Source organism: Callorhinus ursinus, unplaced genomic scaffold (assembly GCF_003265705.2).
Source record: "Callorhinus ursinus isolate GAN/ISIS: 27379988/994484 unplaced genomic scaffold, GSC_fseal_2.0 scaffold15, whole genome shotgun sequence".
Lineage (NCBI taxonomy): Eukaryota > Metazoa > Chordata > Mammalia > Carnivora > Otariidae > Callorhinus > Callorhinus ursinus.
The window spans coordinates 29,233,267-29,254,240 of NW_027397077.1; the positions used below are offsets into that span (position 1 = coordinate 29,233,267).

Consider the following 20,974-nt stretch of genomic DNA (forward strand, 5'->3'; position numbering starts at 1 on the left):
TCGCAAACCTACGCACCCACCCTGCAATTCCTGGTAGACATTGTGCTGAACCTCTGTAAATCTATTTGGAATTGTCTGGACAATGTCTGCCATTTTTAAAAAAGATTTACTAATTTATTTATTTTGAGACAGACAGAGAGAGAGAGAGAGAAAGCAGAAGGAGCAAAGGGAGAGAGAGAGAGAGAGAGAATCTCAAGCAGACTCCATACTGAGCTTGGAGCCCGACATGAGGCTCTATCTCACGATCCTGAGATCATAATTTGACGCAAAATCAAAGAGTCAGACACTTAACTGACTGAACCACTCAGGTGCCCCCTCCTCCATTTTCCATGTGGAATCTTGTATGCAGCTTTGCTAGAGGATTCCTTTCTTTTCTTCAGTGCACTTACCCTGCAATGGAGGCTTTTGCATCCTGATTCTAAAACAATTTTCATACAATTCATCTCTCCTTTTGTCATTTAATGAAGTCCCCTCATTGTTACAGAGAGACCATTTGAAGGTAGTTTCCCTAAGTTTTACTAGGATTATACTAGGACTAAGATAAGAGTATGGCTCTGTCAAATAAATAAATAAAATCTTAAAAAAAGAAGTATGGCTGTCTATACAATTAACAACTCTATAATATTTTTTCAATTCCAAGTATGAAATTTCTCAAGTCCTTTCACCAACGCACTCCACAGAGCTTAGAAGAAGCAGTTCTCCATGCCACAAATTGTTCAAGAACTTTGCAGATATATAAGGGTGGTATGTTAGGTCCCTTCTCAGGATGTCTTATCACAATACTAATAACCTAACTGCTAGTTGTGACAATTCCTATTAAAATCGATTCAAGGCATCTATCCCTAATCATGTACCTAAGACATTGGAGTTCACAAATATAACAAAAAATATACATAAGTACTATTTTGGGGGGAGAACAGTCTTATATATAGTTCTAAATTTTCTCTACATAATACTTGCAACTGAAATTCCCAGGCTGTATGTTTAATGCTCACTTCCTTTGACTAGGAAGTCATTTCTTGGCTTGTTTTGCAGTTCTTCCAACTTGGAGATAACTGGATATCCACTGAGTTTCGAATTTCATCTAAATCCTTTTACTGTATGAAGAATTCCTTCATTGCATTATGATGTTCTGACCATAATGACTTGGTTTTAGTAAACTAGCACTTCTTCAGTTTACTTGAGGATTCTTACTGATGCCTTGTAGCTTGGAATACATATCTCCAATATACTTCACTAAGAATCAGAAAGAAGTCATAGCTGCTTTAATACCCCCACTGCCTATAAGACATAGGGTATTTTGCCTAGGGTCTACTTCACTAACAGAAATATTAATAATGTCTTTAATAATAACACCCACTGGGTGGTGCAGTTGTGCGTATGTGTCTGCGTTTTGTTCTAATAGTCTTTTAACTCCCCTTATTCTTTACTCTATTACTGTAGAGAACAAAATCCTGTCACTGTAGGGCTATGCCTTCTGCCTAATCTATGGCGATGAATCCAAGATAGAGCCACAGCTTTGGAAAACTAGAATATAAATAACTTGCACTGCTTTCTACCACTGTATTAAGAAAACCCATATAGACTTCATGTTATAGCCATGGGAAAAACAAAATCCATCATATAAGTATCTGTAAGTGGTTGGCAATATTAAGTATGTGTCAAGAATTAACATTTCATGTTTCTACCAGATGTCAGGTATACTACTTCTCTGAGCTGTCAAAAGACATAATACAGAGAGAAAAGGTCAAAGAATCCTGAGGGATGCTAGTGGTGCTTAAAGGTTATAATGATCGAAAAAGATTGCTTTAAGTCTACATATATCACCACTTCAGATGTCATTTCATATCTCAAGTGGAAACAGAACAAGCCTTCTTAAGAGATTTGTGGAATACAATATGTTTTGGCAGTAACGTTGAAAACACACTTTGGTTACTCTAAGCCAGTGAGAATGGGTCCCCTTATTTGAAGATCAATGATTATGGGTGATTGATGGACTAGTTTCTCCACCAGAAAACACCAGCCTGTTGTTATTACTATAACAGATGTAATGTGATCCATACATAATTAATTGAATTTACAGAATGCCAGAAGTACATTAACTACTCAAAGCATCCCTTAATTTTCTCCCCCAATTTTCATAATGATATAATGAACAAACCACCCCCTAACATATCAAGAATTCTACAGCCAAAAGAAAAATGAGCAAATTCAGGCAACTGACTCCACTTGTGCACTGATAAAAGATACATTCTTTCTTTATCCCTCTCTCCCTCCCTCTTAATCTCCTTCCCTGCTGCCCTCTCTTACTCTTTTCCTTCTTTTTCTTTAAAATTCGTCAATTCAGAATCCTGCCTTTAAGGAATATTCATATGGAATTACAGATTTAAAATAAGTAAAAACAGAAATGCTCTATATGAAGAGGAAATGAGAGGTATGGACACTAAGCTGCCCCCTTAAATATTTTCATAAACCCTCAGAGCACTCGGCAGAGGACATTTTGAAAATTACTGGTGTGCGCAGTCTCCAACTTGGAGATAACTGGATATCCACTGAGTTTCGAATTTCATCTAAATCCTTAAAGCTAGTTTACCGCTCTCCTAAAGTGTGCTCCTCAGAACATCTGGTCCTGCAAGATGCTGCATAAGCAAAGGGTTCTCTTGTCAGGTAAATTTGGGAAAAGCTGCATGCTAGAATCCTCCTGGATATGTAAAGTCAATACTGTACTCTTAAAAGCCCTGAGAACTAAAAGAACAATGTTTTCTTTTATTTTTCCCAGTATTTTTGAAAAAGTAGTTTTTTCTTAAAACTGCCTCACATTTGTACATGATACTTGTTCCATAAGAACACAGTGTGAAAAATGCTGCTCAATGTCACACATATGGTCTTTGAGTATAACATACACTGATAAAATATAAAACCACAAAAGAAAATAAGTCTAGGGTGGGAACACAGAATTTACCTTTACCCATTGTATTTAATGTATCAACCCATTAATCAGATGATCGTGTGAGGGAGGCAGTGCATAATCAAGCTCCTTATCTGTGGAAGGTGATCATTACAAGGCAATACAGGTAATATGTGACATGTTGTATAGAAATTAAATGGGAAATTAAAAGAAGTAACAGGAGTGAGTTGCAAAACACATAATACTTCCAAATATAATGATATCACGGACAACATTATATTAGAAAAATGAGAAAAAAATGTAAATTTCTAGATTTATGTAAAAATTTACATCAGGAACAATTTATTTATAGCTACAACAGAAGTAGTAATTATGTTTTTGCTGAGTTATTGTATTTACTCTTGGGAACATGATGCTTCTTCATGGGAACTGGGCTTGGCTGACATCTATCATTGATCTTCCGAAATCACCTTTTTCCAGATAAAATCAGTTTCAGTCTCAAGAATTACAGAGTCTGTACTTACGTATAATAAAAATCACACATTATACCCCTACCACTCTATTGTGCTTCATTGGCTGGTTTAGCCCCACTTTGGGGTCATAAAACATTTGCTAAGAAAAATAATGATGTAAAATAGAAGGGGAGAATGCTTAACTACTTCAGAAGAAGTATGTAAAATGAATTTGGAAAACTATTTCCAGAAGGAATGAGATGTGACTTCCAAACACTCAGGTCTCCAGGAACCCGTAATTAGCTATTTTAATTAGCCTTGTTTGGAATTATTTTATTACTCTACTTTATTTACTCCTAAATCCCATAGAAGTGAATTTTTAGTGGCTATAAACCATAACCTTAACTGTCTCTCAGGCTTGTATTCTCTCAGATTGTTGAATCAATGAGGCCTATTTTTTTAAATTGGCATGAATTCTATGTCCCTGAGGAAGAGACCTCCATCTATAGTCTACAGGCTGAAAGCAGCCTTGAACCATGTATTGTTTAACCCACACTATTAAAACATTTTTGGGCAATTTTGTCAACATACAGTTTCTAGCTTTTTGTGAAAAATCCAAAGATGTACTTTCTCCATGGCAATAACCAGCTGGAGGTGAGTGGCATTTGAAACCTTTGGGTGGTCTGAACCTTTTGGGTGACATTTTTCGTCAAGATATATTATTTTCATGTTTTCTTATTGGTAGAGTTAGGATAACATAAACTAATTATCATATCTAGATCCAGTCAAATGTAGGAAAATTGAAAGGACAACTTCAAAAGCCAAAGAACTAAAAAATAAATAAATAAGAGAGCATACGATTATGTTTTTATTAAAATTATTTGTTGCTTGTCTCTGTGATAGGATAGTTTCTGGCCCATTTATTTAGCACTGGTCATAATGCTTTGCAAAACAGAATGAGTGTGGAAATGACTGAACTTGTAAACAGACAGGATGGTTCTGGTAATTTTCTTTTCTTCCCATCATGAGAATGGCTTATTCCACACAAGGGCTGCCTTTTCTCAAAGTGAAAAAGTGACATCCAACATAGCTGCAGTCAACCCACCCCAGAGAACCTACGAAACAGCAAATAAACCTTCATTACTGTAAACCACCAAGACTTTGGAGTCATTTGTTACTGCAAAAGAACATAGTAAAAGTTGACTGATACAGGGCGCCTGGGTGGCTCAGTTGGTTAAGCGACTGTCTTCGGCTCAGGTCATGATCCTGGAGTTCCAGGATCAAGTCCCGCATCGGGGGGGGGGGGGTCCCTGCTCAGCAGGGAGTCCGCTTCTCCCTCTGACCCTCCCTCCTCTCATGTGCTCTCTCTCTCTCTCTCATTCTCTCTCTCAAATAAATAAAAATCTTTAAAAAAATTTAAAAAAGTTGACTGATACAAAGGAAACTTCATCCATAAATAGTGAAAATACTCTCTATGTGTTTAATATGCAAAATGTGCCTGTGTCTAAAGAATTTAAGAGGACATTAGAAAAAACACCATGGTGAAAACTATAATCAACAAATGGAAAATATGTGTGACAAAAAACTAAATGAACTAAAAAAGCCTCTGTATTTTTCTATAGTTAAAAAATGCAAATAAAGTAAATGCTGTTAAAAGGTTTAACGTGTAAGAGGAAAAAAGTTATCCAAGCCTCAAAACTTGTCTGTGCTCATTCATTTGCATCACTTGGCCGGCCCCTGCAGAATATGGAAAGGTGAGTACTGTGGCATTTCTGTGAATCTAAGAACTGATTCTTGTAATCTTACTGAAAACTTTGCACATGGCTCATTTTACAATTTCTTAGAGTTAAATCCTGGTATCATTTCAAAGTCCAACTTGCTATGATTAATAGGGAAAAACAGTTTTTAAATAAGAATGAGGCCAAAAAGAGAAAGTGATCAATTTTGAAATTCCCTCCCTACAAGATCAATCTGGGTTTTACACTAGACAGATATACCCCCTTGAGATGAAACACACACACACACACACACACACGTACACACACACACAATAACAATGAATGGATCCAAACTACTCGGAGGTGAGATGCCAAGCAATGCCCAGGAAGACCAAAGGCTAAGCAATCTTTACCAACACCAGTAGTGGTGCTCAGTTCATGTGACCATCAACAATCACAGCTGACCTTGGGTGCCTACCAATAGTTCCACACCTGGGAAGGTGGGTGAAAGCCAGAGAATATTCAGTTACACATGGCATACTAATAACCATGTTCTCTAAGGCAGCTAATGTTAATGAAGAAAAAACTCAGCTGCGATAGGAACTGCCTAGCTTATAAATAAATGAACATCAATGTTTTATATAAGCCAAGAATTCTATTTCCCTTTCAGAGTCTAAATTGTCCTTATTAATAAAATTCAACCACTGAAATATTCAATGTTTACACTTTCTTCATCATAAATGATGAAGAAATATTCCTTGAAATATTTCTTTAAAACATTTAAGTTTTTATGACTTGATGACAGTGTGTCTCAAAGTGTTGCTCAAAGACCATCTGAATCAAAAATCCCCTGAGTCATTTATAAAGAGTGCAGATTCCCAAGAAAGACCCCGCACTATTGAGTCAGAATCTCAGAGACTGGGATCATGGAATGAACATTTTAAAGAAGCTCTCCAAACAAAACTTCTCACATAGCCACTAGAGTTCACAAACAAGCCCTTAAGACATGTGACTGTATCTTATGTCTCAGGTCCTCATATGCTCATTTTCAAAAGCACAGATCTAATGAACTATGGCAGAGACAGGTTAGCCATACTTCCAACCTGTTCTCACTTCTTCCTTGGCACACACCTTTGCTCTCAGTGTGACCATGTGACTGGAGACCAGTCAAAAGAATGGGCACATAGGTGGGATGCCTGGGTGGCTCAGTCAGTTGAGCATCCAACTCTTGATTTTGGCTCAGGTCACGATCTCGGGTCATGGGATCCAGCCCTATGTCAGGTTCCCTCTGTGCTTAGAACCTTCTCTCTCTGCCCCTCCCCCCCCCATGAGCATTAATAAATAAATAAACAGGGCACCTGGGTGGCTCAGTCGGTTAAGCGACTGCCTTTGGCTCAGGTCATGATCCTGGAGTCCCGGGATCGAGTCTCACATCGGGCTCCCTGCTCAGCGGGGAGTCTGCATCTCCCTCTGACCCTCTTCCCTCTCGTGCTCTCTATCTCTCATTCTCTCTCTCTCTCAAATAAATAAATAAAATCTTTAAAAAAATAAATAAATAAACAAATAAATAAAATCTTAAACAGACAAAGAAGAATGTGCACATAGGTAACATATGACATCTAGACCTATTTCATAAAAACCACCCATGTGGCTGGCTTCTTTCACCCTTTTCTTTCTGCCAGCTTGAGGGAGACAGAGGCAATAACCATAGATTTTAGATGTTGTAATGAAGGGGCATAAATGGATGGAGCCAGAGAGCTTGATTTGGACCTTATCTAAACAAGAAACACAGTTTGGTTTGAGCTAATCTATTTTCAGGTTTGTTACCGTAGGCTCTTGTAATCTTAACTAAAACACCAGGTCCATATAAATGTATTTTCATGGCAAACCATGAATGCAACCAATATTTAGCTCTTCCTCTTACCAGTACAGAGATTACTTCTTAGGACTTGCCTAGTACTACTGTGGTGTCTGTTTTGTTTTTAATGACAAAAGCACCAACTAATGATCATCCTCAATTTCTGCTTAGAATGTTAGGAAACAAAGCCTTTACCATCCGTGATTTGCACTAAATTAACAACCTTATTTTTACTTAACGCAGAAACCATCTGTCAGAGCTCTGCAATTTTTAAATAAGTTCTTGTTGAAGCACTTATCACTATACCGGTGGATTTAAACTTCCAGCTTATGCATGTAATTTTCTTGATGGTCTTAAGTCTCCTTCTGACCTCTATCTGTGGGTGGATAGACTCAGAGCAAGGAAAACTCTGCAGTCTTTAGAGTGGGAGAAAATAATTTTCTCATTGTACTATGGAAGACCATTTTGGGGATCTGAGAATGAAGTAGAAGGGAAAAGCATGAAGCCTGCTGCTGTGATAATCTATAAGTGGAATGGGGCGCCTGCGTGGCTCAGTTTGGTTGAGCGTCTGACTCTTGATTTAGGCTCAGGTCATGATCTCAGGGTCCTGGGATCGAGAGCCTCATGTGACTCCATGCTCAGTGGGGAGTCTGCTTGAGATTCTCTCTCCTTCACCCTCTGCCCCTTTCCCTGCTCATCCACTCGCATGCTAAACAGTCCTTAGTCTTTACTCTCTGTCCCTGGTCTCTCTCTCTCTTTTTAAGGTTTTTATTTATTTATTTGAGAGAGAGAGATAACAAATGAGAGAGAGAGAGAGCGCACAGAAGGATAATAAGAGTGAGAAGCAATCTCCCCATAAGCAGGGAGCCCTATGCAGGGCTCAATCTCAAGACCCCGAGATCATGACCTGAGCTGAAGGCAGATGCTTAACTGACTGGGCCACCCAGGCACCCCACCTGGTCTCTTAATCCCTGGCAGGGCTGCATCTCTGCTCCATGTGCAGTTTTCTTGGCTGCCTAGTCTACATAATAGAAATAAGTCTGTCTCAAACTCCAAAATTCAGAATTATTTCCTGTCAGGTCAAATAACAAATTTCCAGGAGAGAGCATCTGATTGGCCTAGCTTGTGTCAGGTGTCCGGTGTCCTTCTCTGGGCCAGTCAGCCAAGGCCAGCTGAAACATGCTCCACGTAGGTGCAGCCCGTGGGGCAAGGAGTCCCTGGGGAGAGTCAGTCTCTGATGCTTGTACAGGCTAGGCACCTCAAAGCCATCCCCATTCCTCTAAGTGTCACTGTGTTGTTAAACAAAAAATAGTCAAGTCTTCCATCCCCAACCACAAATTACCCAAGAAGGAGGGAGGAAATCCAAATATTTTCTACAGCCATGTTTTCCAAAGTGGGGTACAACTATTCCAGGCAAGAAAATCCTCTGGAGTAAAAGAAAAAATACAATAAACCCTCTTTATAGATTTACTTTTATTTAAATATTTTATTTTTAAAGATTTATTTATTTGACAGAGAGATAGAGCAAAAGTAGGCAGAGTAGCAGGCAGAGGGAGAGGGAGAAGCATCTCTCCCCTGAGCAGGAAGCCCGATGCGGGGCTTGATCCCAGGACCCTGGGATCATGACCTGAGCCGAAGGCAGATGCTCAACCAACTGAGAGACCCCGGCACTGCTATTTAGATATTTTAAATTTTTATATTTTTCTATACAGTAAAAATACTAAGACTACAGTACATTTTTTTGTCTAATAAATAAATCAGACATTTCAAACAAGTAACATGTATTACCTTTGTAAACCCTCACAACCATCCTGTAAGGATAAGTTCTATGATTATTTCCTGTTTACAGACATGAAACAGATTCAGAGGTTAGGCAATTTGTCCAACGTTTGTAGTAATGTCAGAGTTAGAACTGGAACTCAAGTAAGCTAGCTATTAGATGCCTGGTTTGTACCCACTATGCCTCCTAAGTATGTCTGGGAGAGAAAGCCAGAGAGAGAGAGATGAGAGAGGGAGAGAAGTATAGGGCAGAGGTGCTTATAAACATTTTAATTATGTATTTGCATACATCAAAAGCTCTGAAGAATGTTAGAAGGCAGATAATACGTAAATCAAAAAACTGAAGCCTCTAATTTTTGTGAAGACAGAAAAATTTTCCTTCAAAAAGCAAGAGATCTAGGTCTGAAGCCCAAATCTACTATTGTGTGGCTTTCAACAAATCACCTAACTGCTATGAGGTTCAGCTTGTCCATGTAGAATAAGAGTAATACGCCCTTCCTTGATATTATGAACAATAAGCCCAGTGTCTGATTGAATAATGATACTATTACTGTTATTTCAGGGCTAACCAGTCATCAGCAAAGACAAGGAGATTCCTATTTATCTTTCTATTTCTTACACACTTTCAGGATTTTTCACTTGGGGAGAGGTTTGGGGTGAAGTTCAACAAATATTGATTTGAATACATTCCTATCAGTTTATCAACAATGCTCTCAGTTTTTTCTCTACTTAATACTAAGATTATTCAACTAAAGGGCTATATTTATTACAGTAAAATAGTATTATAAGACATAAAACATCTTCTATACATCAACAGATATTTGATGGACGCAAGAGTAAATCAATGAATGAGTAAAATGGATGGATGGATGCATGGATGGAAAAAAGAATAAAAGCAAGGACACAATAGGCAAACTCAATGAGTATTTCTAATTCACAGATTCCATATTCAAGTGCTTCAGAGAAACAGGATTTTTCATCTCCACTTCCAACTACAAACAACAGATATTTTCTTTAGAGATCAAAATATTTTGCTTTATCCACATAATAGCGGCTGAGGTTTGTGTGTCAACTGACTCAGAACATACTTGTCTGAATGTTACTACGAATTTGTTAATATTTTGGACTCCTGCAAATGTCAATAGTCACATCAGAATTGAGATGGATTCAAAAAAGAGTTTTACAATTGTGATATATTAATCATTCCATCTACAGATGGATTCTCTAGCGTTTGGCATGACATGTTAACCTACCCATGTCCACTCCCCTCTCCCCAGTGAGGAGCAACACATTCAGAGTGATACACTCTAAGGCACAGATGCTTATTCCTCAGGAATCCACCAGTCATCTGCTTTATCTTGATCTCACAACTTGTGATGGCATAAATGCCTGTTAAGATACAACTTTTTCAGCTCTAGGGAAAGGGAAACCACTGGGTTCTCAGAGAAACACTTCAAACAGTCACCAGTGATGCAAATGTGATGGAAGCCAAAAAATGCATGAACCCAATCTGTATTCTTTACTTCAAAGTGTTGTAAGAAACTGTTGTTTTAAGTTTGACGAAATTACAAATATATACAGTAGAGAAGTGTAGTTCAAGGAAAAACGAGTGTCTAAGACAAAATGGCGTTACATTCACAGATTATTTGTGGAAGTTACTGTTTTGAGTTAATCACAGCAAAAATCCCATCAAAAAGCACAACAAGGTGTCTTGTCACCTTAATGAAGGGTCTAGCAACTGGACACGTCTTTTCAGAAAATGTCTACTTGGCACCTTTTCTTCAGGCTTGTCCTGTCTAAGCTACCTGAGATGACTTTTGCTTTACAGTCTTGAGGAAAGAAAGTAAAAACAAACAAACAAACAAACAAACAAAACCCAAAAAAACACAGCCAAAGATGTTGATACAGAGGGTGTAAATCCCATGCCATCTGGTTATGTTGCTAACAGTTCTCACCTCTGTCACACCAAAATTTACAAAGCAATTTTTAGCATTAAGTCACTTCGGCCTTCACTACCTGCTGTTTGGCATCTCACATTGTCCTTTGAACATCCCAAAGGCTATGTTGTTGTAAGTGGATGGCAGTGTCCAGGGCTGTCATTTCAAGAAGAGCATGCACACAGCACAGACATGGGAAGCTGGATCAGAGACCAAACACGGCGAAAGCGTACAACCTGTTCCTTACTCGGAATTAATTTCATCAGCCATCTTCGGATAAAAATCAACTCTTAATTAACAGGTGTGTACGCAATAACCTGATCAGCCTATGAATGCCTGTATAGTTAATACTTATCATGAAGTGCCCATGAACTAGTCTTCTAATCTTATTTATAATAGGGTAATTTCTCTGCTGCATTTGAATTTCTAATGATTTTATAGTGATACCAGCGACTGCATGGTAATTACACTAATTCCCAGCTTTTCACGCTGTTGGTAACTAGATTAATAATTAAGCTACAGATAATCCATGTCCAGTCTCTTATTTTTGACTTGTCAATTCCTAGTTTTTCAACTAATTTCTAAGAGGATGCTAATTCCTCTTGCCTTGGAGAGCTACTGGGTTGCTCTGTAGATAAGCCAGCCAATGGACAGGAAGTGGCAGAAAAAAAGTCACAGAATGAGTGGAAGATAAGACTCCTCTCAAATGACAGTGACCTGTGTTGCTTAGGAGTTGTAGGGATTCTGAAGAGAAATTCCTAACTGTCACCTACCATGAAACAATTTTTCCTTCTTTTTTTTTTTTTAAGATTTTTTATTTATTTATTTGAGAGAGAGAGAATGAGAGATAGAGAGCACGAGAGGGAAGAGTGTCAGAGGGAGAAGCAGACTCCCCGCCAAGCAGGGAGCCCGATGTGGGACTCGATCCTGGGACTCCGGGATCATGACCTGAGCCGAAGGCAGTCGCTTAACCAACTGAGCCACCCAGGCGCCCAACAATTTTTCCTTCTTATTGGCATCAAATAAACGGTGACTGCTCTTAAGCAAAGCAGCCCCGGGTTGCTGCCACTTCCTTATAAATTATCTGCATAAGTGAATTATAGGAGTATAAATAATATATGCAGTTTCCATACTTTAGTACCCTCATTTAGGCTTTTAACATGTAGAATTCCCTAGTCTATTTTGGGAGAATATTTCTGATTTTTATCCCAAATGAACAATAGAAAGTAAACAATTTAGTCACAAGAGAAGAGATTTTAACACAATTTTACTGTGGGCCAATAATAGAAGAAATAAAAGCCAGGAAATTAAAAAAAAAAAAAAAGGTAAAAACAGCTATTGTGACCTTCAGTAAATAGCAGTGAAGTAGCTCTTTATAGATCACATTGCTGGCTACAGGAAAAACACAACCAAAACCCAAAGAGAACACCTTTGGTGTGAGTCCTAACTCCATGACCTCCACATCACCAAATGAGGAATGTCTTTCTAGCATAGGACCCTTTAGAGACTCCTAAAGTCCACCCCCCTGCAAGAAGAAGGCAGAAAGCAGTGTGGGAAAGATAAAGCTGTTTGGGGGCACATTACATTTCTTGATGATGAAAAAATGCATAGCACACTGTAACTAATGTGTCTTTGTGCCTTGATATTTTCTTTCTATTGTGATTAAAAGAGTAAAAGCATCATCTCACTCAGAGATCTGAGACATTCTCAGAGGGGTTTTGCAGAAACTAATACACCCAACTGATGGCTCCCATCAACACCTAAGGTACTTCATGTCATGTAATTTAATTTCAGAATCTGAAGAGTTTGTTTTTGGTGAGGTTCTCTATGAATTCTTAGATCTAAACTAATGTCAAGTTCAAGGTTATGTTTGCCTTTCACATCACACCTGGGAGGTTAGAAGTCATGACATAAAACCATGATTGCTTCCTATGCTTGGGACTCTGGCCCCTTCATTTCAAGGGCAACATTAAAAGGGCAATCCCCTTACCTCTAGGACTTGGAAACAAAGAAAGGCAAGAGTTTTAGGAGACATTACATATATATAAATCTGTTGGAGACCAGGAAGGTCACCAAACAAGGGAATAAATCTGAGTGAAGAGCATCTTGAGAAAGACTCTTTAGGCGTGAGTGAAAGAAAAAAGAAACAGTGATGTCCTCGGTGGGGAGGGGTGATATTTTGGTTCTGAAATTATGAACATATTCTAGTGTTTAGGCCAAGAAACTGGCTCAGGAAAAAGGAAGGAGTTTGAGGGCAGAAGTAGGTAACAGGGAAATAAATCATCTGGGACTCCACCTAATGGAACAGAGAGGTTAGGCTGTTGCTATTCAGAGTGTGGCCCATGGGCCAGCAGCATCAGCTTCATGAGACAGATTACTGAAAATGCCAGAACCTTAGGCTCCAACCCAGACCCACTGATTGAGAATCTGCATTTCAGCAGGTCCCCAGTTGATTCATTTGCCATCAAAGTCTCAGAAGCACTGGACTAGGACATACGTGAGTTGGGCATGTGGTTGAACTCTGGGGAGATTTCTGCTCACGGGAACTTTGGGCATTGCTGATTTTTGTGTTTCCTTCAACAATGGCCTTGAATATTAAAACAAAACCACGAGCTCTGCTGTATCTGATGTGAAATGTCAGAAGCCCTTGGCTTAGGATAGTGACACTTTCACTAAGGACTTTGTGCCTCTGTACCACGATCATTAAGAGAATGACACCTGGGGGCCAGCCTGGGGTGTGCCATAATAGAAGAAGCCGTGGCACAGGACTCAGGCATTGAGGGTCTAATTCTACTTCTTCAGAGTTCTATGATTTTAGGAAGACTACTTTCTCTCTGAACCACACTTTGTGAACTCCCAAATTGTAGCGCTAAGTTAACAGCTGGGTGGCTCAGGGCTGAAGCTTACTTTCTGGCCTCCTGCCTCATCTCTCATTTATAAGCAAGAAGTCTGGGCTCAAGGCGTTCAGGTATTGGCTGGGTGGGAGCTCTGCCTCTTGGCATCTCCAGAACTGAAGCTTCCCGACCCTTAGATTGTCACTCAACCAGTTCCTTTTCATACTTTTAACCAAAAGAATCTTCTAGCAGATGATTTCCATGAAGAGCCAGCACACTGTTTAGCCTCTGAGGAGGACTCCATAAGTAGAGACTCCTGAGACTAGGGCCGTTCTTTTACTATTACAATGATTATTTTGCCATTCTGTGCCTCCTCTGTCAGGGTATGACTCTGCTAAGGAATATGGTGGATGAAGAAAATACGAAGGTGTCGTCAGTAATTAGAAAATAACAACATAATTAAACATTTCCAGCCACTGAGAAGGGACCAAGAAGAAATGGAAAGGAGTGAATGAAGGTAATGCAGAATGGTGAAGACAGAGAAAGGCAAAGTGCATGTCTCACAGGGTCCCAGGGTGGGCCATGAGTGCCACATATCACATGACTGATAAACCCTGGTGTTGCAGCTTCAGCTGTTCTGTGACCTGCCTCACACCCTTCATCGAATGACAACTCCCCAAGTCAGTAAGGGCTGGGAAGCAGGGCTGCTATCGGCTGCTACGGTTGGAGTTCACGCTCATCTGTCAGTGCCTGCACCTGGCTGGTTGGCACCCAGGGCATACTGGTTGTTAGATCCTTGGCCCTCTTGAAGCAAAGTTTCCAGTGATTTCTCAAAAAGCCTTTATAACTGACCAACTCTAAAAAAAAGGATTCCTTTATTCATTTCATGAATGTGTGCATTTGTTCAACCAATATTCACTGACTACTTGTTACATCAACCAGCCTTGTGCTGCTTGTTAAATGCTTATTAAATTATTTTCATATGTGCTGACGCTCACTTTCCCTTGGGTACAGAGCCAACAGTGACTTGGGCTCTGTCTTCAAGGAGTTCACAAGCCAATGTGTCACAGCAGTCGATGTAAATTGTGAATATCTTAGCATTAAGCAAACTTGGATCAATGAGAATCTTGTTTCCAGCATCTAAATCTGACACCCCAGCCCTGATCATTTTCCTGCACAATCTAGCACTGAGGAAGGTATGCTTTTGTTCAGTTCTTTACAACTGCACGCATGGTCTAGCTTCTTCAGTGCTAATGTGTCATATCTGGGGAAGTTTCTTTCCTTCTTCATCTACAATCCTACTTGACTTCCGCAGTCACCCCAACCTATGTGCTCTAAAAAATGGGAAGAGAAATACAGGAAGTCACCAACAGTTCTCCAATTGCACGATATTAGAAAAGATTCATCTTTTGGAACATATTTCATCCAACAGCTTAGTCAACAGAAAGGTCCCTTCTTTGTTATCAGCAAATAGATCTTATCATAAAAATACTTAAGGATCACTCAGGATCTTAAATCAGGCCCATATTTCCAAAACTCACCACAGACAAGATTCTCCACCTGTTATTCTATATTTATTTTAAAAATAAATTTATTTTGAAACTTCCTTACAACATTTAGTTCTAGCCATTGATTCTTTCTAATACATTGCCTCTTTTTTTGCATAACAAAACCCTCTTTTCTTTTAGAAAATAGGTCTTTCTCATCAGTAGACAGAGCTGACCCTAACTCCCTGCTATAGGGATCATCTCCTAAATAAGGCTGATTCAGCTAAAATCGCGAGCCACGAGCATTAAGAGACCACAAGACCTCGGAGTTGCTGGAGGCCACCTTTGACACCACCAGGAGTCGACGTTACATGGAATCAACACTGAGGGAAGCAGAACCAAGAGATATAAGGAAAGGATGGCTGCTCATGAAACTGGTTGAACCCATGGCCCCAGCAGAATGGGAGACTGGGTTCTCAGGGAACAGAAATGAGGCAGAGTTTGGGATAAAATATGTTTATCAATGATCAAAACTTGTAAAAGGAAAGAAGCAGGGGCAGGACTAGGAAGAGAACGAAGTCCAACTGTGGTATGATCCAACAATCCCCTGGACATGTTCGTAGGAGGCTCTGGAAGGACTGCCCCTCAGAACTCCCTAGTCTTGAGCAGAAAGGGCTGACCTTTAATTCCTGCCCTAATGAGTCCAGATGTGGGCGGCTGCAGACAGGGTGAGACTATGGGCAATTGGCACTCCACAGCTGAGGAGATTGGGAGGGAGCTGAGACCTAGAGGCTCTCCACTGACACCGTTACCCACAGTGAGGCAGCAAGTCTTTCTGGGCAGTGCATCTCTCCGACAACCCTACAGCTCACCTAGAAGCCAACTAATCATCCCAGTGATGTGGGGCCAGGAAACTTCCTATTTTCTTCAAGCCAGTTTGAGTTCAGTTACTTCTATTGGCATTCAAGAGACTCTGTTTCCCTTCCAAGTTAAAATTCCTTTGGAACTTCAAGATTCCAGAAAATATACACTACTGAAGTAGATCGGGGAGCCCAGTGTAAACCCATACCCCCAACACCAAGGCAGTCATGTCTACTAATCAAGCCCTACACTTGCAACCTTCCCTTGGCTCATATACTTCAAGTGATAAGACAGTGAAAATGGGATGTGTTTGTTTTATTGGACTGAAGGTTTGGTGATTAAAACGACAAGTCACGTATGTCACAAAACAAAGTCCATCATATTTTCATTTGAATAAACTTCACTATGATGGGAAGCATTCTCAGTTTTGCTTCTGGTCAGGAAGATCCTCTCTAACCTGTACGTCTCTCAGTAATTCCCATCCTCTCAAGAACAGAATCGTTTGTTTCTCCAAGAACAGTGATTTATACATTAATAATGACCTCTTTGTTCCTACAAGTGACCAAGTTTGCAGGAGTAAGCATGAGAGTAAAATCGAGCCAACACTCCAGGCTCTTACTGGGGAGCAAAGCTTATTAAATTATTTTCAGATGTGAAGTTCATTTTCACTCAGGTAGCTATTTTGTTAAGCTTCTGAATTTTCAGCAGTATTGCAATTTATACCAATGTAGCATAAAATTTGTAATTCCAACACTCCAATGAAAATGATGTGAATATACATACACGTATCATTTTCATATGTATATCATATGTAAAGAGATCCAATAGCATATATTAATCATCATGTTTAAGTGTGTATGTTTAAGTGAGAGAGACAGAGGGGGAGGGGGAGAGAAAGAGGAAAAAGGAGAGAGTTGGGGGGGTGGAGACAGAAGGAAACCACAAAGACTCCACAAAGACTTGAATGTATGTCATGGTCTAAAACTAAATAACAAATGATATGGTGTAAGAAGCATTGCTCAGCACCATTAGGTAACTGAAACAAACTGGATCTCACTTGCCTTTACAACACTCCTTGTTGTAATAAATTACGTTTATAAACTTCCCTGGATGAACTATCTTTTGTAGAGTTTCTTATATTCCAACTCAGTTGACAGAATCCAATACTTGGGTTACCAATTTTCTTAGGGTAATTTAAGGAAGCGATAACAGTACATACGCTGTTGGTCTTGCACTGAAACTTATTCAATAAATATAAAAAACACAAACAGACCACTTCTTACCTCCAGAGTGTGGCGGTGGGCCACAGAGCAGGACGACTCCCTGGCCTTCACGCACGGACACCGTACTTCTCATTTTGGTTTTAAAATTTTCAAGATCTGATTGGAAAACAAAACAAAACGGAATTTCAGAAAGGGCAATACAAATTAAAATCTTCACACAGAGACAATCCGATAATTTTTAAAACCCTTTCTCAGGAATCTCAAGAGGAGAACATTTGCTTGGAGAAGGAAAATTGGGATTTTGATTTCTTTATTAAGGCCTCTGAGAAATTCAGCAATACGAGAAGAATATAGACCCATTAATCCTGTGGTGCTGGAACAGTGTCAGAAGTGGCCTGGGCTATCCCAAGGGATGAAGCATACTGGAATGAAATAACCAGACAGTATGACTCAAAGAAGGAAATGAAGTATCTTGAACCAAAAATACACACAGACCAACATCCACATTCGCCATAGTGATTCATCGAATTGTGAAGACGTGTAGCTTTACCTATAAATGAAAGCCAGCTATTCGTGAATTTCTCTCCCAAAATATTTTATCCTAAGTAGCCCCAATAAATTTTATTTTACCTATAAATACTGTTGTTATTCACAAAAAGAATTAAAAACATTCAGATTCTGGTTACAAGTCCTATTTGTACCATGCCTTGAAGGGTTCCATACAAGGTAGGTACCACTGAAAACTACCCTCCAGTTAGAATTCAAAGGATTGCAGTCAACTAGGTCCACCTATTTCTCTATATTTGTAGCTGTGAAAAAAATGAAAACCATTTTTTATAATTGTCCAAAGACTCTTTTCTCCCCCAAGTTTTTAATAAAGCAATCAAGGCAAATGCTATTTGGATCAGCAGTGATTATTATTTTTTTTTAAACTGTTTAATTTCTTCCAGTCACAGTCCAGGACAACAAATTCTGATTCTCATTCTCCAGCATAAATTACAGAAGGGAGAAAATTCTGTTGGTTCATTTTGAACAAAGCTTAAGCCTTTAGGGGAAGAAAAGGAAGAAGAGAAAAAAATCTGTTTCTTTGAACCCAAAACTTGTGAACTCCACAGTTAATATACTCAGTGGTGTCACTTTATGTATCAGAACAATTGCACTGTCAATTTGTGAAAGAATACACTCATTTCATAGCTCTTAAGGGTTCATATAAATTACCTATGTGGTGAGGCAGGGTGTCTACTTCAGAACACAACTTGGAAAATTTCAACTCTGCCTTGAAAAAGGTAAAAAGCAAAATAATTATCTTCAAATGGATAAAACTACAGACTGTAGACAGCTATGAATATTCTAAGCACCTTAAATCAGCCTACCAGATTGAATGGAATAAGAGGTCTACTTTCCTCATTTTAATGTTACTGAAAAACAGCATTAAATTACTAGGTTATAAGCATGGAATAAAGCTATTCAGCAAAACTCACTATGCGCACCCATAAAAGAAGAAAATATTGTGTTTCTGCACTTACTTTAACAGGAAGTTCCCCTACAAAAATGATATGATAACACAGTATTATATTTTCTTAAATGTGTAATTAAATGCAAAATAATCAAAACGTTAAAGTTCCTGAAGTGTGCCTGAGCTGGAACTGCAAAACCATACCATCCAAATATTTCCCAGTATCTAAATGGGGGGAGCACATCATATCAGACCGTAGCCTATATATGGAAAAATAATATCAAATGACGATTTTTGGCAACCAAGTATGTGTCATCATTGCTGATTTCTTACCCAATTCTTGTTTTATTCTGTTACATAAATTCACACCATGGAAGTGACTCATTACTGATTCTAAGCTCAAATATGCAAAAAAGGATAAAACGGTTCTATGGAAACTAATAATGTCTTTTCTCCCCTAAAAGTAAAAATCCCTTTTGATTAAAGCACTAACAGGGCCTGGAACAGATCTGCCCATTGCTCTAGACACTTGCATCGATATTGTCTCTAATTCTATACAAGGGCAAAGAACATTATTTTTTGGATACCTGTAGTCAGGTTGCGGAACATAGACATGAGGAAAAGCAAAGAAAAATACCTATACTGGCTTCAACATGTTTTCCAGGGCTTTGTTGCTAGAAAATCACTGTGACTACAATGAACGTTTGTTTTCTTTAAAACCCAATCCCCTGAATTCTTAGTTCACGTTACTCCAAGTGTCGTCCAGGACCACCTGCATCATTATTACCTAGGATTCCTATTACAAATGCGGAGACCTGGGAAATCACTTAAAACTAGTAAATTAGAATGGGATCTGCATTTTTAACAAGCTCATTAGCTGAAGTCTGTGCACACAGAATAGAACTTTGTGGCTTCCTACTAAGATGTAGCAAGTTCAACCCAGATTAAGTATCTTAAAATGTATCTCAAACTTTTTAGAACTTACGAAAATGCCCATGAGGTAAAGAAGCTTTGAAACATCCGTTTAGCAGCAAGGATGAAAAGTGAAGCAGTCACTTATTGAACAAGTATCCATTGAAGACTTCAGCCTGCTGCAAGCATGTTCCGAACTGTAAATCACTGGAGCCTCCTTTCAAGGAGAGCCCTGTCTGGTTAGAGATGGACTTGACACCAACAGTGAGAACCTTGCTCTTATCGTGGTAAGTACACAGAGGAACAAACACTCAACCTAGAGATGGAAGAGATGCCTTGAAAGAGCAGCAGTTCCTCAGTCAAATCGAGGATGGTGTGTCGGGGGTGGAGAGGGAGATTCTGCTTAGACAGAGGGATCAACAGAGGAAAAACACTGATGAATAAGAACACCTGCCAAAATATAGCAAGATTTCCTCCCTTTGGAGGGAACACTAAGGACTACAGAGATAAAGGGAGTCTTAAGTGTCTAAAAAGTTTTAGATACCTACTTGAAGGGTACATGTGTAACCCAAACTCAATTGAAGGCTGTATGGAATCCATGCTTGGCAAGAACTATATTAGAAAAAACTCTCCTTATGAGTCAAAATAAATAAAAACTAAATCCAGGACTTTTTAGATAGAAACTTATCAGAAATTTATTTTTGTCTCCTTTTCAAATTCTGTCAAACTCTGTAACTATTCTGGAACTTCTAATTAGCTGGACTTTAATCACAAACCAACATGATAAAAAAGCATCTACAAAGAAGCACAGTTAACATCATATTTGATGATACAGGACTGAAGGCTTTCCCTCTAACATCAGGAATATGACAAGGAGGTCCATTCTTACCTAACACTCTTGGGATTGTACTAAAAGTTCTAAACACTGCAATAATGAAAGGACAAGAAATAAAAAGGATACAGTTAGGAGAGGAAGAAACAAACTACCTCTATTTGCAGAAGACATGTCTAAATAGAAAATGAAAAGGAATCTATCACAAACAAAACAAAACAAAACAAAAAAAGCACAACTTCTCAGTATAAATGAGTTAAATAAGATAGAGGATATGATTTCTAGACACTAACACTGAACGTGCAGAAACCAAAATTAAAAATGCAAAACTGCTTACAATCATTCCAAAAAAACTGAAATACTTAGGTATACAGATAAAACATGCAAAGGATGTATATGCCAAGAGTGGCAAAATACTGGTAGAAAACAATCACATGTAAGCAAATGGAGAGCTGTATTGTGTTCATGGACTGGAAGACTCAACATAGTATGAACTCTCTGCAAACTGATATGTAGGTTTAATGCAATTACTAACAAAATTCCAGCACATTTAAAAAATTCGTTTTGCTTTTATTTTTTGAAGGTAGAGGCAAGCTTTTTCTAAATTTTAGGTAAAAGCACAGGCCTTTAGAATAGCTAAGACCATGTTCACCAAGACGACTAAAGTGGAAATAATCGCTCTACCTAATATTAAAGCTTATTTTATAGCCACAAAGA

General features: G+C 38.9%; 1 protein-coding gene across 4 annotated transcripts in view; it reads right to left on the bottom strand.

The window, feature by feature from the left end:
* The window catches only part of CNTN3 (contactin 3), a 330,225-nt gene that overhangs the window by 128,954 nt on the left and 180,297 nt on the right, over positions 1–20,974 (bottom strand). For all 4 annotated transcript variants that reach the window (XM_073901774.1, XM_073901775.1, XM_073901776.1 and 1 more), the window contains exon 5: positions 17,118–17,213. In XM_073901774.1, coding sequence (XP_073757875.1) covers positions 17,118–17,213 — 96 coding nt within the window. The remainder of the gene's footprint in view (positions 1–17,117; positions 17,214–20,974) is intronic.